This window comes from Malaclemys terrapin, chromosome 6, assembly GCF_027887155.1.
Source record: "Malaclemys terrapin pileata isolate rMalTer1 chromosome 6, rMalTer1.hap1, whole genome shotgun sequence".
NCBI lineage: Eukaryota > Metazoa > Chordata > Testudines > Emydidae > Malaclemys > Malaclemys terrapin.
In genome coordinates this window covers 45759529-45778141 of record NC_071510.1, presented here as the reverse complement: position 1 = coordinate 45778141, position 18613 = coordinate 45759529, and the positions used below count along the sequence as shown (strand labels likewise).

Below are 18613 nucleotides of genomic sequence, written 5' to 3'. Positions count from 1 at the left end.
AAACCCAGCATTGTGAGCTCAGTCCTTGAGGGGGCTGTTTAGGGATCTCGGGCAAAATCAGTACTTGGTCCTGCTAGTGAAGGCAGGGGGCTGGACTCAATGACCTTCCAGGGTCCCTTCCAGTTCTAGGAGATTGGACTTAAAAAATTAAATTAATGGAGATATCCTGATTTTTTAAGAGCTCCTTCATGGGTCACTTAAATTACAGCAGCAGAACAGGATGCTGCTTGCATACATAAGTGAATCCAAAACTATTTTAGCACTACAATATCAAAAACATTTAGTGAAAGGTACAATAACTTTAATTATGTGTTCCTCTTGGATCATATGACTGATATGCCATATTAATTGTTCAATACGTCTGAGTGTAATGAAAACTCCTGCATGACTCTCAAACAGAAATTCAGAGTCCCACATGAAATACCAAGTTTTGGTCACTCCCACTACATCAGGTGTACTTCAAATGGATACAGTATTTTTTAATTATATTCCTGTCCTGTTGTGTACCATACTGTACCCCATTTGAATAATTGCTACATTTTAGTGGATGGTGAAAGTGATGGGTATATGGTTTGGTTAAGATTGTCATCAATTTATATACATAAACGAAAGCAAAGTCACCTTTACACGTTGGAATTGGCGTGTTTATTTAAAAAGTAAATCTTTGTGCACATTACAGTTAAAAAAGGAAAATTCAAAAAAGAATCCAATCAATTAAGCAGTTTGCAAGCCAGCAATATTACAAGCTTGTTTACATACTAACATTTACATTAATTTAAACAAGTGGCTTGTCACCAACATGTAAAACTCACAAGCTGGATCTTGGAAGATACAACTCCTACCACATGTATTAACATGGGTTTGTCAATCAGTTTAAAACCACTCTTGCAATGAAACATTTAGTCCCCCATCAGTAAGTTATACTAGCGGATAGCTAGCTGCTGTAGCTATTCCACAGTGGTTCTTCCTGTCTTTAGCCATGTAGATATATCCTTTGTCACCCCACTTCTCACCCCAGCTGGAAAACAAAACAAAAAACTATGGTTAGCCTTAACAGTAAGGCAAGAGAGTTTAACACTGAGATCTACATTTGTCCCATGGATTAGAATGGCAATTTCCACCTTTCACCTTTGTGAAAAAGCCCAACTAACAAACACTCTCCACTGGTAAGATGCATGATATGCCACGGATACCCAGAGTGCAGAATAGAACCTTGTAATGCAACCCTTTGACTCTCTTTCCCGTAGCAGTGTGGCTGGAGTGGATATGGGTGGGCAGCACTGCCCAAGGATGGAACTGGCAAGGCAACACTTCTGATTCGGTGGTGGAGTGCATAACTGACTTCACCAACTGACCTCCCAGAAGGTAATACATCAAAAGACTGCAGACAACCATGAGGAGGGTACTCTGATGGCGGAAACAGAAGACCAGTCACCAAGATTTCGTGATCTCACTATCTTTCACCCGTCAGATTTTTGCCTCCTGTCCTAGGACAAGAGGCTAGTCCTCAGTCCTTTTACATCTGCACAAAATATCAAACCTTCTGATTAAGTCTCCTCCACACTTAAGGGTATCCCAACTTTATGCTAGTTTTCAGTCCCAGTTTAGATCATGATCTAAACAGTCCAAAATGCATTAGAATGAATTTGCTGCTTAAAGCCAAGTTTAAGAACCCAAAAGGTATAACTTCTTTCCCCTATGTAAGAACTGAGACATTGTTTTATAAAGGTGGTTATGGAGTTTTGCCAAATTTGCAGGACTTCCCCACCCTGCATCATAGCACCTTTCACACTGATTCACTTGAACATGTAACCAAACCATTTGCAACCCCAACTTTATAAACCATGGACTGAGGTTGAAGAGTGTTGTATAAAAAGAAAAACCCAGAAGTTTTGCACCTGTTCTTAACAATCCAGTACTTCTTCCCATCCTCGTCTGCTCCCTCAAAGCCATAGCCTACAACCAGAACGCCATGATCCAGGTCCTCACTGCTACACTCTGGCTCATAATAAATACCTAGAAAATACAAGTTCAAGTAAGGACTCCAAGATTTAAAAAAAAAAAAAAAAAAAAAAAAAAAAAACGCATTTCTAGACCATCTTCTGTCTTTAGATTTCAATGGTGTGTTTTACAATCAGCCAAACAGCTCTTCTGCAAGGTATTTCAGCATTATTCCCCATTTCACAGAAGAAGAAACCAAAGGACAGGTTACATTACTTGCTCAAGATCACAAAGGAAATCTGCATAAGAGTTGGAGACTGACCCCAGAGCGCCTGAATTCAAACTTTTTTGCATCAGTAATTAGAGTACAGACTGCAACCTTAGATACAGTACATGAAGTCATCTCACAAAACTGAGAGCAAATCACTACCTGATTCATAAAACTGGAATGATGAATGGCCTGCATCAATAGCCACAGAGACTGGACCCACAGATGCCACTGCTTTCATGAGTGCTTTTTCACGTCCTTTTGGGATGTCCACAAAGCCAGTATCATTAGCAGCATTGTACTCTGCCTTATACATACAGTCTTCATCGTCCTTGACAAAAAAGGAAATTTGAGTTACTACATATTTATCTAAATTTACATTAGTAGAGAGATACAGGTATTGCCAGCTACTCTGTGCTTAGTTGGTCTAGCTGGGTATGTTGAAATTGTCTGCCAACCAATCCTGGTGCACTTCTTTAACAAAAAACAACTAAGCAATGTAAGTCTTAAGTAGGACAGAATAAGAGACTGAAAGAGACCTAGTTGTCTCATGCAGATCTTTTGACCAAGATTCATTCAGAGAAACACCATGAAAAACCCACTGAGCTAATTTATAAGTAGCCAGAATTAACTAGAGAGTGTGGGCTGCCAAAACGGATTTGAAAACATGAGCATTGGATGTCTCTTATTTTCTCAAGCAGTTAACATATAATACTTGTAGACATACACATTTTGCACCTATATTTTGAACCTACTCTTCAACAGGGTATCCATTTGTGTGCCTACAATAACTGTCAGAATAAAGCATGAACTGCTAGGATAAGCATGATGAATTGTGGGCACAAAACTTTACCTTATGAAATGAATGGCCAGTATGAAAGTCAGGTCCTTTGAAACTGAACAGCTGAAGTGTGCTTCTGCATTACTTACATGGCAAGACTTAAGTTAACATTTGGTTTGCAACATCATGATCACCCATTGCACAGTAAGGAACGCAGGCCCCTGAACTTTTTTTTGTAAAGTTTTCTTATTTTGTAAAGAATAAAGCAGGTGTGTGAGGAACTTCACAAAACACATTAGCGATAACTCTTTTGAAGGAGCAAGTGTTTTCAGAGACACATTTGACAAATTAGGAATTAAGGAGGAGATCTGGAAAAAGTTTTAATCTAATTGAAAAAAGGGTCATGTGGTTCATTCATTCTCTACTCTGTGTAGATGAGACCAAAAATTGGAGACATGTTTAACAAGCAAAGGAGTTTATGATTAAAGTGAAGCTGCAAGCATAAAATCTTCTTCCTAAATTAAAAACCCAATATGCATTCTACATATGTCTGATCCAATATTCCAGAATCCCAGATTGTTGTTGGCAGCAAGAAGTCTCCTTGCTCCCATTTTTCTTTTTATGTAGTGCTCACAAGCTATGCACCTAACATCTACAATTGGCTAGGCAATTTACAGCTATTTCTGAAGTTTGCCAGTCATCTCTGAAGGCCTTTGACTTCTAGACTGGATTTCTATAGTGCTCTCTACATGGGACTACTGTTGCAGACCACTTGGAATGCAGATATTGCCCCTTTACCAGTATTAACTGCAAGGAAATGTACTGCATCAGGTCTTCTGAAACTGAACTGCACCCAGAAGCGTCAGTTCTGACCTGTATAAAAGCTACCTTGTTTGGGTCCTGGTTATGTGACAGACTGCTTCTGTCATGCATATCGTTGTGGCATCTGAGATTAACTGGAGTTAACATTTCTGGCGATATAAGTGTATGGGGCAGGATAGCAGAGCATCATCAGTGGAAGGCCCTTTGCTTTGCTAGTCACTTCTTAAAACTGGGCTGATGAGCCTTTGGTTTTTGCCCAAATCTTTGAGGTCACTTTTCTCATACTTTTGACTGATTTTGGGACTGGTGGGCAGGTATCTAGTTTGCTTGGGGGACAACTATGAAGGGAAGAACAGATCTGTTCTAAAAGCTTCCCCAAATTTCAACCTGTACATTTACCTTGTTTTTCTATACTTAAGACACACTGTACAGATAAAACAACAGATTAGCCCGGATCTAGTTACATTTACCTTTGCAATGTAGGGGTAGGATTCCTCTGAATCAATTCCTCCATTGTCCTGTACATACTGGAAAGCTTGATCCATGAGACCACCATTGCATCCTTGATTTCCTTCAGGACGAGAGCAGTCTACAAGGTTTTGTTCACTCAGTGAGACAAGCTTGCCAGTTTTTCTGAAGTGCTGCCCTTCAAGAGCACCAGTTGTGCTAAATGCCCAACAAGATCCACACTGACCCTGAAGTTGAAAAGGAAAAATTACTCATGAGCACAGGCAATGTACTAGTCCATGTTACCACAGCAGTCTAAATGTTATGAGTATACAGTACCATTATCCAAGTCCCACTTCATTCATGCTCATTAGGGACTTCAACCTTTGCGACAATACCAAAATCCTTCCAGTGCTAATAACATGCACATTCTATTTGTTGCTACACACAAGACAACATACCTGGTCTTTAACTGGAGTTACATATCCCTTTTCTCTCCAGTCTACAGATTTTGGTGCCTCCAGGAAGTTGGGTTCAAGGAACTGCAATCCTCTGTACTTCCTTTCTGATTTTTTATACTGGAACCCATTCATCAGCTGCTTAAACTCTTCATTAGTCTAAAGGAAGAAAAAATAAGTGTGCTTATCTTCTTTATATATCGCTACTAACAAAACAAGTTTTATGGCTTTCCTTATACATACCATGTCTCCGAATTGATTCATTCCCATTCTGTAGCTATGTTTTCCCATTGTGTGATCCAGATTATGTAGTTCAATCATTTTCAAGTTCTTCTCCCATACCATTCTCCTCCAGCCTTCTTCCCGCTAAAGGGCAGAGAACAGGTGATATGGATAATGGAATTCGGCCTCTCTCCATGAGTAAAAGAACAAATGAAAACAGTAATATACCAATTTTTAGGCTTTTTCTTGTCCAAAGCAATCTGGAAGGTGCAGACTGTTCACAACAGTCTGAATAACTGAGGCTATATCTACACAAGCAAGCTTACAGCAACACAGCTGTACCAATGCAGCTGTGCCGCTGTAAGATCACTCGTATAGCTGCTCTATGCCAACAGGAGAGCTCTCCCGTTGACATAATTAAACCACAGCCAACGAACGGCAGTAGCTATGTCAGCGGGAGCTGGCCACACCGGCCCTTCTGTCAGTGTAACTTAGGTAACTCAGAGGGCTAGTTTTTTCACACCCCTGAGCGATACAAGTTATACTGACAAAAGTGCTAGCATAGACATAGTTTACGTGTTCTTCTTTTACTTATTATGCGGTCTTTCATACAAGAAAGGCAAAGTTCTTAACATTAACGCCTGTTAGGCTATGTTCACACTGAAATAAAAAACCTGTAGCAATGATTCTCAGAGGCCTGGTCAATTGACTTGGGCTGCAGAGCTAAAAATTGCAGTGTAGACATTCAGGCTGGGGCTGGAACCCAGATACTGAGACCCTCTCAGTGCTTAATTTGTGTCAGGGCTTGCCAGGGCTTAGCCCCAGCATCTCTCTCTTTCGTTACAAGATAAGCACTTTCCACTCTCCCTGCAAGATTTCAGCCCCAGCCTGAATGTCTACACTGCAATCTTTAGCACCACAAGCCTGAGTTAGCTAGCCTGAGCCAACCACAGCCCTGTCCAGGGTCTTTTATTGTAGTGTAGAAATAGTACCCTCAGATAAGTAAACACATCCATTTTACAGACAGGGAAAACAGCGTAACTTTCCCAAGGTTAGAGAGCTAATGGCAGAGTTGGGAATAATCACTCAGTTCCAAATGCTAACTTTTAGGTTACATTTTAGTGTCCCTACTACATATTTGCTGTACTAAGCAAATGTCTATACTGTGGGGTCTGCCTCTGCAAAATACTCACCTCATGGTAGGTCTTAGTATGCCATGACTTCCACAGGTTCCAGTGGTTATCCAAAACAGGATCTATCCTTGGAGCAGCAAATGATATTCCCAAGCACAGGGAAAATATGCCCAGATATATATTCATGTTGGAAAGTCTACCAAAAGTTAACAAGACCAGTTAAGCCATTTCTCACATGTAAGATTCTGTTTATCAGAAGTTTCTATGTAGAAAGATTGCTTAGTAACATACAGAGACAAATGGGGGGGGGGAGGGGAAATCACTCAAAATGACCTATTTGGAGTGTAAAAAGAAGAACAGGAGTACTTGTGGCACCTTAGAGACTAACAAATTTGTTAGTCTCTAAGGTGCCACAAGTACTCCTGTTCTTCTTTTTGCGGATACAGACTAACACGGCTGCTACTCTGAAACCTGTTATTTGGAGTGTGTATCACAAAGCTGAAGCCATTATCAGTTATGTCTCCTCTATGAGCCAGTTATGTAAGAAGAGAGAACCAAATCTTCCTTAACTCATGGCATGTGAAAAAGAACTGACTTCTCTTCTTATAATGGGGCACTAGAGATGTATGAACTCTCTTTTCATGGAGAGGTGCCTAGACTTGGTCCACCAATCCTAAATGCTGCAGGACATTTTCACACCATAAAAATTCTATTAAATTGCAGGCCCACTTCACAGCCCTTTCAATTACTTCTGCCCTTCTCTCTTTGTCTTTCTCCCCCTTTTCTAATTTTCACCCAAATCCAATCAATAGGGTGTTAACTGACAATCACTGCGTTTCAATAGGATGCCCATCCTTTATCTGCAAGAGAAAAGGATTCACACCACATTGTAATTAAGTTTTCCCCATTATGTTTTCCACACCAGTTCTTTTAAGTACCCCTAACAGTGACTGCGCTCTTTATAGGGAGCTTTGTACTGCAGGATAGTGGGAAGAAGTAAATAGAAAGCTTCTGCCTCTGGGAAGCCTGTCTGCACAGTTGACTCAGAGTCTTTTCCTGGAATCATTTCCGCTCTTCTCACAGAAACTAGTTACAAAATCATAAGACTGTGGAATGTGATCTGAGGCAAGGGAGAAGGGTCCCTTCCTAAGGGCCACCTCCATGCGCCCATCTCCCCCACCCCATGCCTCTTACTCGCCTAGAGGCACCGCAGGGGCCAGACTCTCTTGTCCTCCCGGGGAGAGGGCAATTTGCAGGAGGCAGCCGCCCTAGCAGCTGGGAAGGGCAGCCCCACTGATCCATCACGTGAGACCACTCACATGAGCGCTGACCCGGGAGACTGGTCCCAAACCCAACCCAGGGGAGGGAAGGATTCTGTTCGGGAAGGCCTAGGGTGACCAGATGTCCCGATTTCCACTTCTGTGTAAACAAGTCCGGGGCGGCGCCGCTGGGGCCTGTCGGGGAGAGGGCAATAGGGAGCCCCAGGCCCGCAGCTGCATCGTGCTCCGGGTTCAGCCAAACAAGCCCTGCCAGACCCCACAGCGGCTTTCAGGGAAAGCGCAGGGAGCGGGATGGGAGCAGAAATCACAGCGCCCGGCTCCTAGGCGGCCTGCGGTGCTGGAGGATGAATAAGCCAGGCAGTGCCGGGAAGAGCGGGTCCCAATGACAGTCACCGCTGGGTGTTACCGAGCCAGTGCCCAGGCACCTCCAGTGCCCGCCGTCACACTCAGCACGAAGGGGCCCAGACACCCCTAGATCCACCCCCTCCCGTTCACCCACAGCACGGAGGGGGCCGGGGATCTCCAGATCAGCTCGCTCCCTAGCCCCAGGCGGGATGTGACAGGCAAGTCCCGCTCGCTCTCCCTGGCCCATGAGTCAGGGGCAGGCAGCTCCTCTCCCCTGTCCCCTCACCACCGCCCCAAACGATCCCCGGCCCGCCAGGCGCGGGCAGCGCCAGGGAACCAGCCGCAGCGCACAAACAACCCGGAGCCTCTGCCGCCCCCGCATGCAGGAGGCTGGGATGGTGCTTCGGACTCACCCGCAGCCCCTCCACCGGCCTCCCCCCACACTGGACAGCCAGGGGCCATGCACCCCAGCAGGGCTAACGGGGCGTTAGAGCCTCCCAGCCGGCTGCAAAGCGACCGCTGGCGGGACTCCCGGACCCGCATACCCGGGGCTGGCGGCTCTCACCTGAGAAGGACCCTGGCAAGTTCTCCCAGCCTGGGCATTAGCATCAGCAGCACTGGTCCCCGCGCCCGGCCCCTGCTATAGTCTGCCCAGCTGTGCCCGCCCCGGCGCTCCGATTGGTTGCGACAGGGTCTGGGCCGGGCTACGGCTGGGGAGGCCCCTGCAAGGTTCAGGACTCCCAGTCCCGTGGTGCGCTGTGTCACGCGTGCCCAGTGCGGCCCTCCGCTTGCAAAGGGAGGCGGCGGGACCGTGGAAGTGTTGCGGATTGAGGGCGGGGGAGAATCAGGGCAAGGACTCAACCCAGCTTTCCTGCTGCTGACTGAGCGTCTTAGCAACGTGGATTCCGGAGGGAGGAGCGGGCCGCACACCAGGCATCCCGTGACACTGAGCGGGCGCCTACAGCACCTGGACCCCCAGAAGTGCGGCTCCTTGCAGAAACTTCGTAGCCACGCGCTGGGCCGCGCACACTTGCCAGGAATTTTGCTTCGATTCTTTCAGTCTGTCATTCAAACACAAGATCGCTGCAAGGGCCTTTGTGTTCATTTATGACTCCACTGAAAGAGGCAAAGTTTGCTTAGGACACACGTATACTTTATTAGGCCTAGACTCCGGAGTGGACAGTGAGGAGTACAAAGAGGAAGCCCAGCTAACAGAAATAGAGACTAATTAAATAAAAAAATAAAGTGGCAGCTAGTCCTTGCTGTACAGATCATAACCCTACACACATCTAAGTTACAAATTAGGTGTAAGCTTTTCAAATAATATATGTACACTATATGCAGAAGGACAACTCCTCACTTCCAATGCTGAAGCAAATAGGGACCTTCTCCTATACCCTCCTCCTTTATGCTTAGGGGAGTATCAAAATAAATTAAATAAATTGTAAGGGAAAAAAATCCCGTTAGATTCTCCCCACAACCGCTGGAAAAAATCGCTTAGGAATAGGATTATATCTACTACGGGACAACCCATCCTCAATGCTCAATTACTGAGGGACAATATTCACTCATTGGTATATAGGCTTTCCATAACCAACTCTCTGTACAAATTTTCATCCTGAATACTTGGATGTTAACATCTAAGCTGTATTGTTAAATTTATTCACCCAACTTTGGGTTATTGCTGATTATGCACTATATGTATCTGCTGACTTTTAAAGCAAACATTGTAGTTGTGGATAATCTAAGCACTACACCCAGCTGTACAGACACTTTCCTTAACCTGTGTAATAGATAATTTTTTAACATTAGCTTTAATAAAATGTTTTAAATTTGTGAAAAAGTATATGAAGAATAGCAGTTCTTACAGTAACTAGGATAACGTTAGGGTTAGGTCCTCATACTTCAGTAGATAAACTGATTGTTGCAGTAATTAGAATCTGATCTTGCCATGCTATAGTATTGGGTGCATTTGGTGGGTTTTATTGGAAGCCATTTATGCATCACTGGGTTTCTCATCAACAGCTCCTTCTACAGCATCAGTATTGAACTCCCAGAGCATTATTCTGGTACCATGTGCCATTCATGCTACATAAATAAACAAACCAGACTTCATCCTATAAATATTGCAGGGGAATGATACAACAATGAAGTATATTCACACACACAATGAAAAGAATGTTTAGAAGGTTCCTAAATATAGCATTTAAAAAAATGCTTTGAAACCATAAAAATAAAAGCATATATTAAGCAAACATGAAGACTTACTCAATTTTAATAATGCATTATATAGGGTTACCATATGTCCTCTTTTTCCCGGACATGTCCGGCTTTTCAGCACTCAAACCCCTATCCGGGGGGAATTGCCAAAAAGCCGAACATGTCCGGGAAAATGCCGGCCGGGCACTTCCCCTCCCGCGGCTGCTCTGCTCCTCCCCTGACTCTTCGGCTCTGTTTAAGAGCTGAGCTGCCCGAGTGCTATGGGCTTCAGGCAGCCCCCTTGCCTCCGGACCCCAGCCGGGCACTTCCCCTCCCGGGCTCCGGCGGTGCAGGGTCCTTCTCAGGCAGCCCTTTCCGCGTGGCTGGGAGTGGGAGGGAGGAGGGGGTGGAATTAGGGCGGGGAAGGAGCGGAGTTGGGGCAGGGCTGGGGGTGGGGAAATGGGCAGGGCCAGGGCCCGTGGAGGGTCCTCTTTTTTTATTTGTTAGATATGGTAACCCTACATTATAGAGCAACAATTGGACAGTAAACATAAAAAATGTTATGACATTGACTTGTTTAGGTTATTAAGACCCAAAGAAACTCTGGGGGCTGCCCGAAGCCGGTAGCACTGGGGCAGCTCGGCTCTTAAACAGAGCCGAAGAGTCAGGGGAGGAGCAGAGCCTCCGGCCGCGGCGGCTCTGCTCCTGCCCGACTCTTCGGCTTTGTTTAAGAGCCGAGTGCTACGGGCTTCGGGCAGCCCCCATGCCTCCGGACCCTGCGCCGCCGGAGCCCGGGAGGGGAAGTGCCCGGCTGGGGGCGCAGGGTCCGGAGGCAAGGGGGCTGCCCGAAGCCCAAGTGCTACTGGCTTCACGGTTGCCGGGCAGCCTCCAGACCCTGCGCCCCCGGCTGGGCGCTTCCCCTCCCGGGCTCCAGCTGCGCTGGGGAAGCGCCGGCCGGGGGTGCAGGGTCTGGGGGCTGCCTGGCAAACCGTGAAGCTGGTAGTTCTCGGGCAGCCCTTTCCGCGTGGCTGGGAATGGGAGGGAGGAGGGGGCGGAGTTAGGGCGGGGAAGGAGCGGAGTTGGGGCAGGGCTGGGGGTGGGGAAATGGGCAGGGCCAGGGCCCGTGGAGGGTCCTCTTTTTTTATTTGTTAGATATGGTAACCCTACATTATAGAGCAACAATTGGACAGTAAACATAAAAAATGTTATGACATTGACTTGTTTAGGTTATTAAGACCCAAAGAAACTCTGAATCATACAAGATTGAGTAGGTACCAAAATGAAGAGTCACGTAGGTATACAAATTTCCTAAAATAAGAAGAGCTCGAAAGCTTGTCTCTTTCACCAATGAAAGCTGGTCCAATGCAAGATATTATCTCACCTACATTGTCTCTCTAAAATCAAATAAATAGGTTTTCTACTGTGAAACATACAACTGTTTAGAAAAATACAAATATTTAGCAATTATTGGATGCTAGATGTCCCAATAGTTAATGGAGTATTAAAACCCTTGTAATTAAGAATAAAAGATTGTAAGTTTAGCACTCTCAATCCTGCAAACTCTTATGTATGAGTATGGTTTATGATTTTTTATAAACTACAAAAGAGTTTCCATTAATTGATCTGAGTGGCACTGACAGGCTTTTAAAATGAGAAAACAGATCCATTAATTATCCCTGATCAGATCAACCCAGCTGGTGAGTAATCCCATTGAATGCAATAGTTCCTATTACATTTTGCAGTTCACACTATACAAGACAATAGGGCGGGGAGGGCACACTTTTGCTTGTCCCATTATATGGCTGGATCTCCTAACCCTAACTAGTCATAAGCTGACATTACTGTTTTAGACTTTTTGGCTGCATCAACTCTGAAGTTTTTGTCCCCCATAGTACAGCTGCTCCCCTAATGATAGCAATAGTGGTACCTACTGTAGATGAACACATTTTTACCATATTGTGCTCTAATCCTGCATGTGGTGGTAAAAATTTCAGCCTAATAGAGTTGCCATAGTACTAACACTGATAGAGAAGCTGCTCCACCTGCACTACAGAAACGGGGAGATTTTGGATTTCCAAAAGTACTTGTGCACATGCAACCTTGGGGTGGGAGGATCTCTTTTAGCCCTAAAAGATCAGTAAGAAAAGGTGCAAATTTTTTCCAGTGCAGGCAAAGCCATTGATCTTGAGAATGGAATTTTTTTTAATGAAAGCCTAGGGTTGGTATTATGTTGCACAATGCAGCAAAAATTGCAGAGATTATATGTGATCCTCCCTTTTCCCCGATAAGGCAGTATTTAAGGGAGGATTTTAACTACTTGTTTCATTAACACATTCACAATCCTCTTTATACTAATTATCCCAGCAGCAGTCTCTAGAGCAGTTGGGCCTTGCTCTGACAGAAAGCATATTGAAATGTTAGAAGTAGCATCTACACCAGCATTTTTGGGGAGGGAAATCTCCTGTCATTGCTCTACCACAAGACTTTCCCAAAATATTTGTGCAAACAATGTTAAATGTTTCCATTAGACTACAAGTGTGAACTAGTCTACTCAGAAACTTGCACTGAATTCACAAAAGGAGGGTATTAAAACCAATTTACTTATTTCAGTGCAAGTTTGTAGGTGAACACTTATTTCATAATAGAAAGTGGCTAAATTCAGACCCTTAGGTCTGGATTACAAACAAAGCTGCACTGTTTAATTAAAGGTGTGTTTTTAAACCAATTTAGTTAGGCAGGTGCAAACCTCTGTTGGACACTTCTGTTTTTTTAAACTTGTCTTATATCATTTTTACTTATGACAGGTACAAACTCTCTTCTAAATCAATATTAGCAAATTTTTTTCTGAAACAAGAGTGTCTACACATAAACATGAATAAAATGACTAGTTGGTTTCATTATTTCAGTGCAAGTTTATTTGTAGTCTAGATCTCATTAGATGCTACTGAAAAAGCTGAGAAGTGGTTTTTACAATCACTGGAAACTACTATTCGTCCAAATTTTGTTTAAATTAAGCAAAGCATACACTCCTTTTTAAACGGCACCTTACACATTAAGTTTAAAATGTCAAACAATTTAATTTTTTTGTGTAGGAAAAAAGTGGTCATGTTTTATTTTGATTTTAAATGGGTAAAGTAATTTTTTGGCACACAACACAAAAGTGTTTGAAAGGATTTTGCTTAATTTTCCTTTAAGGAGAAAGCTAGCATGGAAAATTTCAGCCCCAAAAGATGAATGTTTGAGAAAGTTACAAGCATATGAGAAGGGAAGGGTTAACAGAATGGAAACATTTGCACCGTCAACTTGAAATTTTAAAAGCTAATTTCAGAAGAGTTAGAAGTAGTTTCAGAGAACATGTTCTTAATTTTTAAACAACAACAGTTGATTTTCCTCTCCCTTATTGCCATATGAAAGACCCCACAAAAACCAGGAAAACTGTCTCATTAATAGTAATTTGGAAAGACAATTTTTTTTCAAGTTGATAGTGTCCCTTTAACTTTTGCAATTGCTACCAGCACCCACTTGTAAGTTTCTTTATTTGGTTACCCTTCCTGGTAACAGAACTAATTAGCTTCTGGAATTGATTTTCAGATGGGGCACCAATAATTAAATTAGCTGCATCCTCATTGGGTTGGAGAATTAAAACAGCATCTGCATTTGAAAAATCAGATCTGGTTTTAAGCATTGGCTAAAGAGACATCGTCATAGCTGATAAGTCAGTAATATTATCCACTTCTCAGTTAGAATAGCCTTGTGATCTCCGAAGACCCATCATTCATCTTTCCTCTGCCCTAAGTGAGAGATAAAAGGGACCACATTCCAATTTCTCTAATAGGTCAGAGCTTGCTTCTTTTACATCTCAATACCTTTTCTTCTCATGAGATTTGAGACCAGCTGAGGAATGATGTAATGGAATGCTTGCATTGCAGGCACACATAGGAAACCTAGCGTCCTGGTGGGTTGAGGTGTTTTAGGGCAGTGATTTGCAATCAGGGGAACATGCACTCCTGGGGGTACACAGAGGTATTCCAGAGAGTACAACTCCTCATCTAAATCAGTGTTTCTGGGAATTGCAACCCCCTGGTGGGAGGTATGTGTGTCACAGGAGCAGGGCCGGCTCTGGCTTTTTTGCCGCCCCAGACAAAAAAAGCCTCCCGCTGGCCTCCCCCCCCCCCACCAGCGCAGCAGGGGAGGGCGCCAAGCTCAGCCGAGGGCCCCGCTCTCCCGACCGGCCGGAGCCCCGGGAGGAGGGTGGCGAGCCCGGCCGGGGCTCCGCTCTCCCTGGCGGCCAGAGCGCCGGGGGGGAGGGCGGCGAGCCCGCCGCGGCTCCGCTCTCCCCGGCATCCGGAGCGCTGCGGGGAGGGCGGCGAGCCCAGTCGTGGGCCTGCTCTCCCCCGCGCCGCGCCACCCCCCTCCAGGTGCCGCCCCAAGCACAAGCTTGGTGGGCTGGTGCCTGGAGCCGGCCCTGCACAGGAGGGCTGTAGAGGAGATCATACTGCACGTTGTTAGGGGGGTAGCAAGCAGGGCTAAGGTGCAGGCTTCAGCCCCAGCTGTTAGGGCTTGGGCTTCAGACTTCTGAAAGAGGGACAGCAGTCAGGAAAGGTTGAGAACCACTGTTTTAGGGTTTCCTAGGAGAGACTTGTGTTAATGGGGTACTATTGTTTTGTTGGAAGTGACAGATACTTTTTTTTCCAGGGTGAAGGGAATAGGGATTTTATTTTGTTTTAAATAAAATTGGTTTTTTTTTTTAGGTTTTTTTTTTAGGTTTTTTTTTTACATAAAAGGCTAAATTTCTGAGTCACTCTTGACCAGTGTCTTTTTTAGGCTCTGATCCTGGGACTACTCACATACTTGGAGTTAAACGTATGTGCATCTTGCCCTTTTGATTTACCTCTGATATATAATCACTTTCAAATATTGCAATATTTATGACCATATAATTAATATTAGCATAATACACATTGTGGTAACATTAGGAAAGTGGAGAAACTCTGTTGGTGAAAACATCATGGTAAACAGCTGTGCTGCCCCAGAAATTCATGGATTTGGAATAAGAAAATTAACACAATGCTGAAACTTTCAAAATTAAAAATACTAAGTGCGGTTTCCTTATGTTAAAGAGAATAGTTTTCTTCCAGCTTCCAGTAACCTTAACATCCCTTCACTTTGTTGCGTTAACATTTATTTTTATGGTAACAGATCTGAGTTATCTATAAACCTGCTCAGATCAAGACCGAGTATGGAATTAACTATAGATTATTGTTAAAGTGTTCTCACAAAGCTCTTAGAACAGGATGGTATAACAAACAATATTTGTATCCTTGTTTGGATTTAAACAAAGCCCAACATTTTGCTTATGAAAATTAAAACAGGAGGGCAGAAAACAAACTATCTCAAACACACAAAACACTCATGAGTCTTGCTCTGAACTTAGCAAGCAGTTGTAGGCAGCTGCAGTGGGAGAAACAAAATCCTGTTTGTCTGTATCCTGTTATTCTTGGGGCAGCAGCAGTAATTAAGGGCACTCTGACATGCTGGAAAGCAATTCCGAGAATGAGGCTAGTAATTATGGGTGGTGGTGGGAAGGTATTGTTTTTAAGTTAATAAAAGCCAAACCACTAACTTAAGTACCAGAGCACATGAGAAGGGTAAATAAAAGAAGCTACCTAATAGAGAAGTAACCCAGGTAAAAATGGCATCAAGGTTGTTGTTTTTTTTAAAGTTAGTTTTCATGAAAATCAGGTAGAGGAAAAAAAATTGGAGGCATTGACTTTGGCGAGCCATTGTATGGTGGCACAGTAGTGCTCTTATGCAAAATCCTGTTACTATCCCCATCTGCCAAATGGGGAAACTGTGGCACAAAGGGGTGAAGGAACTTTTCTTAGGTCACATAAGCCTCTTCACTGGAGAGACTTACCATGGTAAATAATGATTGCTTCCCCCTCATTTGATGCAAATACACCACATGTGCACAGAGAGGGTTCAGTTAATTGTCAGGGCTTCTTCTCTCCACTCCCCAGGAACCAACTTAGCTGGAAGCAACCCACCAGTACAGAGCTTAATTTTGACCCATGGTGCAAGGGGACTTTGGGAAGGAGGAAATATCCTATATAAAATTTTCAAGACCCAATGCAAACAGAGCAGGAACCCTTGGATATGGTCTCAGATGTCACTGTGGGTCAAATGGTGCAGCAAAGCACTGATGGATGTGGGGTGAAACTGCAGATGTCATTAAAATTATTCAGTATGGCTACTGTGGAACACATGGCATGAAACAGTGAAAATACTACACTGATGTTTCTTATATAGAAAAAAACAAAGGAAATTAGTGGCAGAATTCAAAGTAGTACACTGGTCTCCTGACTTCTAGACTCCTGCTCTATCCACTGATTGATGCTGTCTTCTCAAATAAATTCTGTGTCTCTTGTTCTTTTCATTCATATATGGGGTTGCACATTACCAGTAGGCTGGCAGAAAAGCAGAGTCAGAGAATACAGGCACGAAGGTTGCAACATAATTGCACACTAGATCTGAGCTGTGCCTTGGCTAGTGCACTCAGCTAACTTTTGGTTCTGTGTTTTTACAGCACCCATCACAGTGGGACCCCGGTCCATGATTGTGGTCCCAGGTGCTAAGGAAAACCAAATACTAAACAGCAACATGGAGCACAGACAACTTAAAACAGCACCTCCAATTATCCCCCTGCACTTAAGTTTTTCCCTGCTCGTGGAGAAATGGGTGTCTGATTCAAACTGATTCAATATCACTAATTATCCAAAACCTGAGTTGTATTTACTCTAACTGAGCTACTTCATTGCATCTCTTGGCTGTTTTCAACTTTTTCTGATGCAATACAATGAAAGCATGTGACTTTACTTGTTGTCTTTATGATCCCCTCCTGCTTTAGTTCCTAATCTCCCTGTATAAACAAGAATGACATTCTGAAGCTAATTATCAATGTGTAGTTGAATTTCTGGTCCTATGAGTTCATTTGCTGCAACAACTTTAGGCAGTTTAAGTTTTCAGTCACAAAAATCTAGTCCTAAAGACCCCCATATATCTTTAAATAGTCTCTCAGTCCTAAAATTTAAATCTAGGGCTAGATATCTTTAAAACCTCATCCTTAAAACAATTAAGTGTACGGGAAGTGTGTGGGGGGGAATGATGGGACTTGAACACAAAATAGGTTTTGTGTTCTAAGCACAGAGTCTTACCTTGTGAAATGTGTATCCCTCTGTGTGCATACTTTTCCAATTTAAATTTCAGACAAGAGTGCTTTGACCATTTTTGCATGGGAGATATTTACCCCCTTGAAACAATTCTCACCACAGCTCAGATATCCCAACATTGGTGGTTTCATAGCAGCAGTAATAGAATGAAAATACATATATATTTACTCTGCTTAGTACTCTGTTAATATTTACACATAGTAATTTAGAAAGAATAAATAGGCCAAGGAAAAGTTTTTAAAAAAATCTTTAATTAGGCATCTTCTGCAAATTTATTTATTTTTGTGATGTTTGATAGAGAATTTAAGCTTTTGTTAAAAATGTTCCTAACCCTTTGTATTGTAGTGATAGCTTTCCCCACAAGCCAATGAAGTCAGACTTGCAGGAAATTGTTTGCCAAGAAATATTACATCATAGTTAGTTCAGGAGGGTGACTAGGACAATTCCAAACTTCAGTTAGGCAAATTATTTCCCAATCTAAATATGGAATCCTAGACATGTCACTGTTCTGCTACGTCTCTGCATTTTCTCTTCTGGTGCTTAGATTTTATTTGGAATGTTTACAATGCATATAGGATTTTTTCCCCTAGGGTAAACTTGGTTAGCAAAACAGCCCAAATGCAAAAGGCAAAATACAGCCCAGACTAAGTTCACACATCTTTCTATACTAGGCTGGGCTACATTTAAGAATCATATTTAAACATTCATCTTGCTAAACTGGTATATAAAAACAGTTTGACTGGCCAGTCTGAATGGGGCTAAGCAGTGTTATAGCTATTCTTAAAAATAAAGTTCAAGCCAAAAAGTTCATCAGGTTTAAAAAATAGTTGATACAGCTTGGGCCCAGCTGAGGGCATACACAGTACCAGTTTTAAAAGCAAGAATATTGTTTAAATGTGTTTAAGAAACACAGCAGACTGGCTAACATAGGAAGGTCGGTAGATAGCAGGGCCGGTGCAACCCATTAGGCGACCTAGGTGGTTGCCTATGGCACTACAATTTGGGGGGCAGCGACCGCGGTGGTATTTCGGCGGCGGCACCTTCCGCCACCTCTGTGGGGGGCGGCATTTTGGGGCGGGACCTTCTGCCGCGTAGGGCAGCAAAAAAGCTGACGGTGCTCCTGGTAGATCGCAGCTCTGGTTGCATTTTGCCCCTTTTCACTTGGGCTCTTCTGAAGTTTTATGCACTGCCTAAATGAACTCAATGTCACCTCATATTGGGATATTTGTTTACTTAGATTGCTACAGACTTAACCAGGTGAAAGTCCATTTTCTGAGCCTCCATCTCTTCCTTCCCCAGTGCTCCTTTTCTTGACCCTCACCAAAGGCTGAAGTTTATAGCCTTTGCATAATTTTCCTATGAACTGATCTGGGACAGAGCTTGGGGGCTGTAAACCCATCATCAGTGTGAAAATAAAATAATAATAAAAAGAATACCTAACAGTTGCCAGAAGCAACTAGTAACCAGCCACGCTTATGCAAATAGAAC

At 43.5% G+C, this 18613-nt stretch overlaps 1 protein-coding gene across 1 annotated transcript; it reads right to left on the bottom strand.

The window, feature by feature from the left end:
• Positions 1-622: 622 nt before the first annotated feature.
• Positions 623-8371, bottom strand: CTSL (cathepsin L). Its single transcript, XM_054032242.1, has 8 exons — positions 8263-8371; positions 6133-6268; positions 4961-5083; positions 4721-4876; positions 4283-4507; positions 2372-2540; positions 1899-2016; positions 623-1018 (listed from the first exon to the last, which is right to left on the bottom strand). Exons 1-8 carry the CDS (start codon positions 8304-8306, stop codon positions 919-921), a joined length of 1071 nt encoding a protein of 356 aa, XP_053888217.1. The 5' UTR covers positions 8307-8371; the 3' UTR covers positions 623-918.
• Between the last annotated feature and the right edge of the window lie 10242 nt (positions 8372-18613).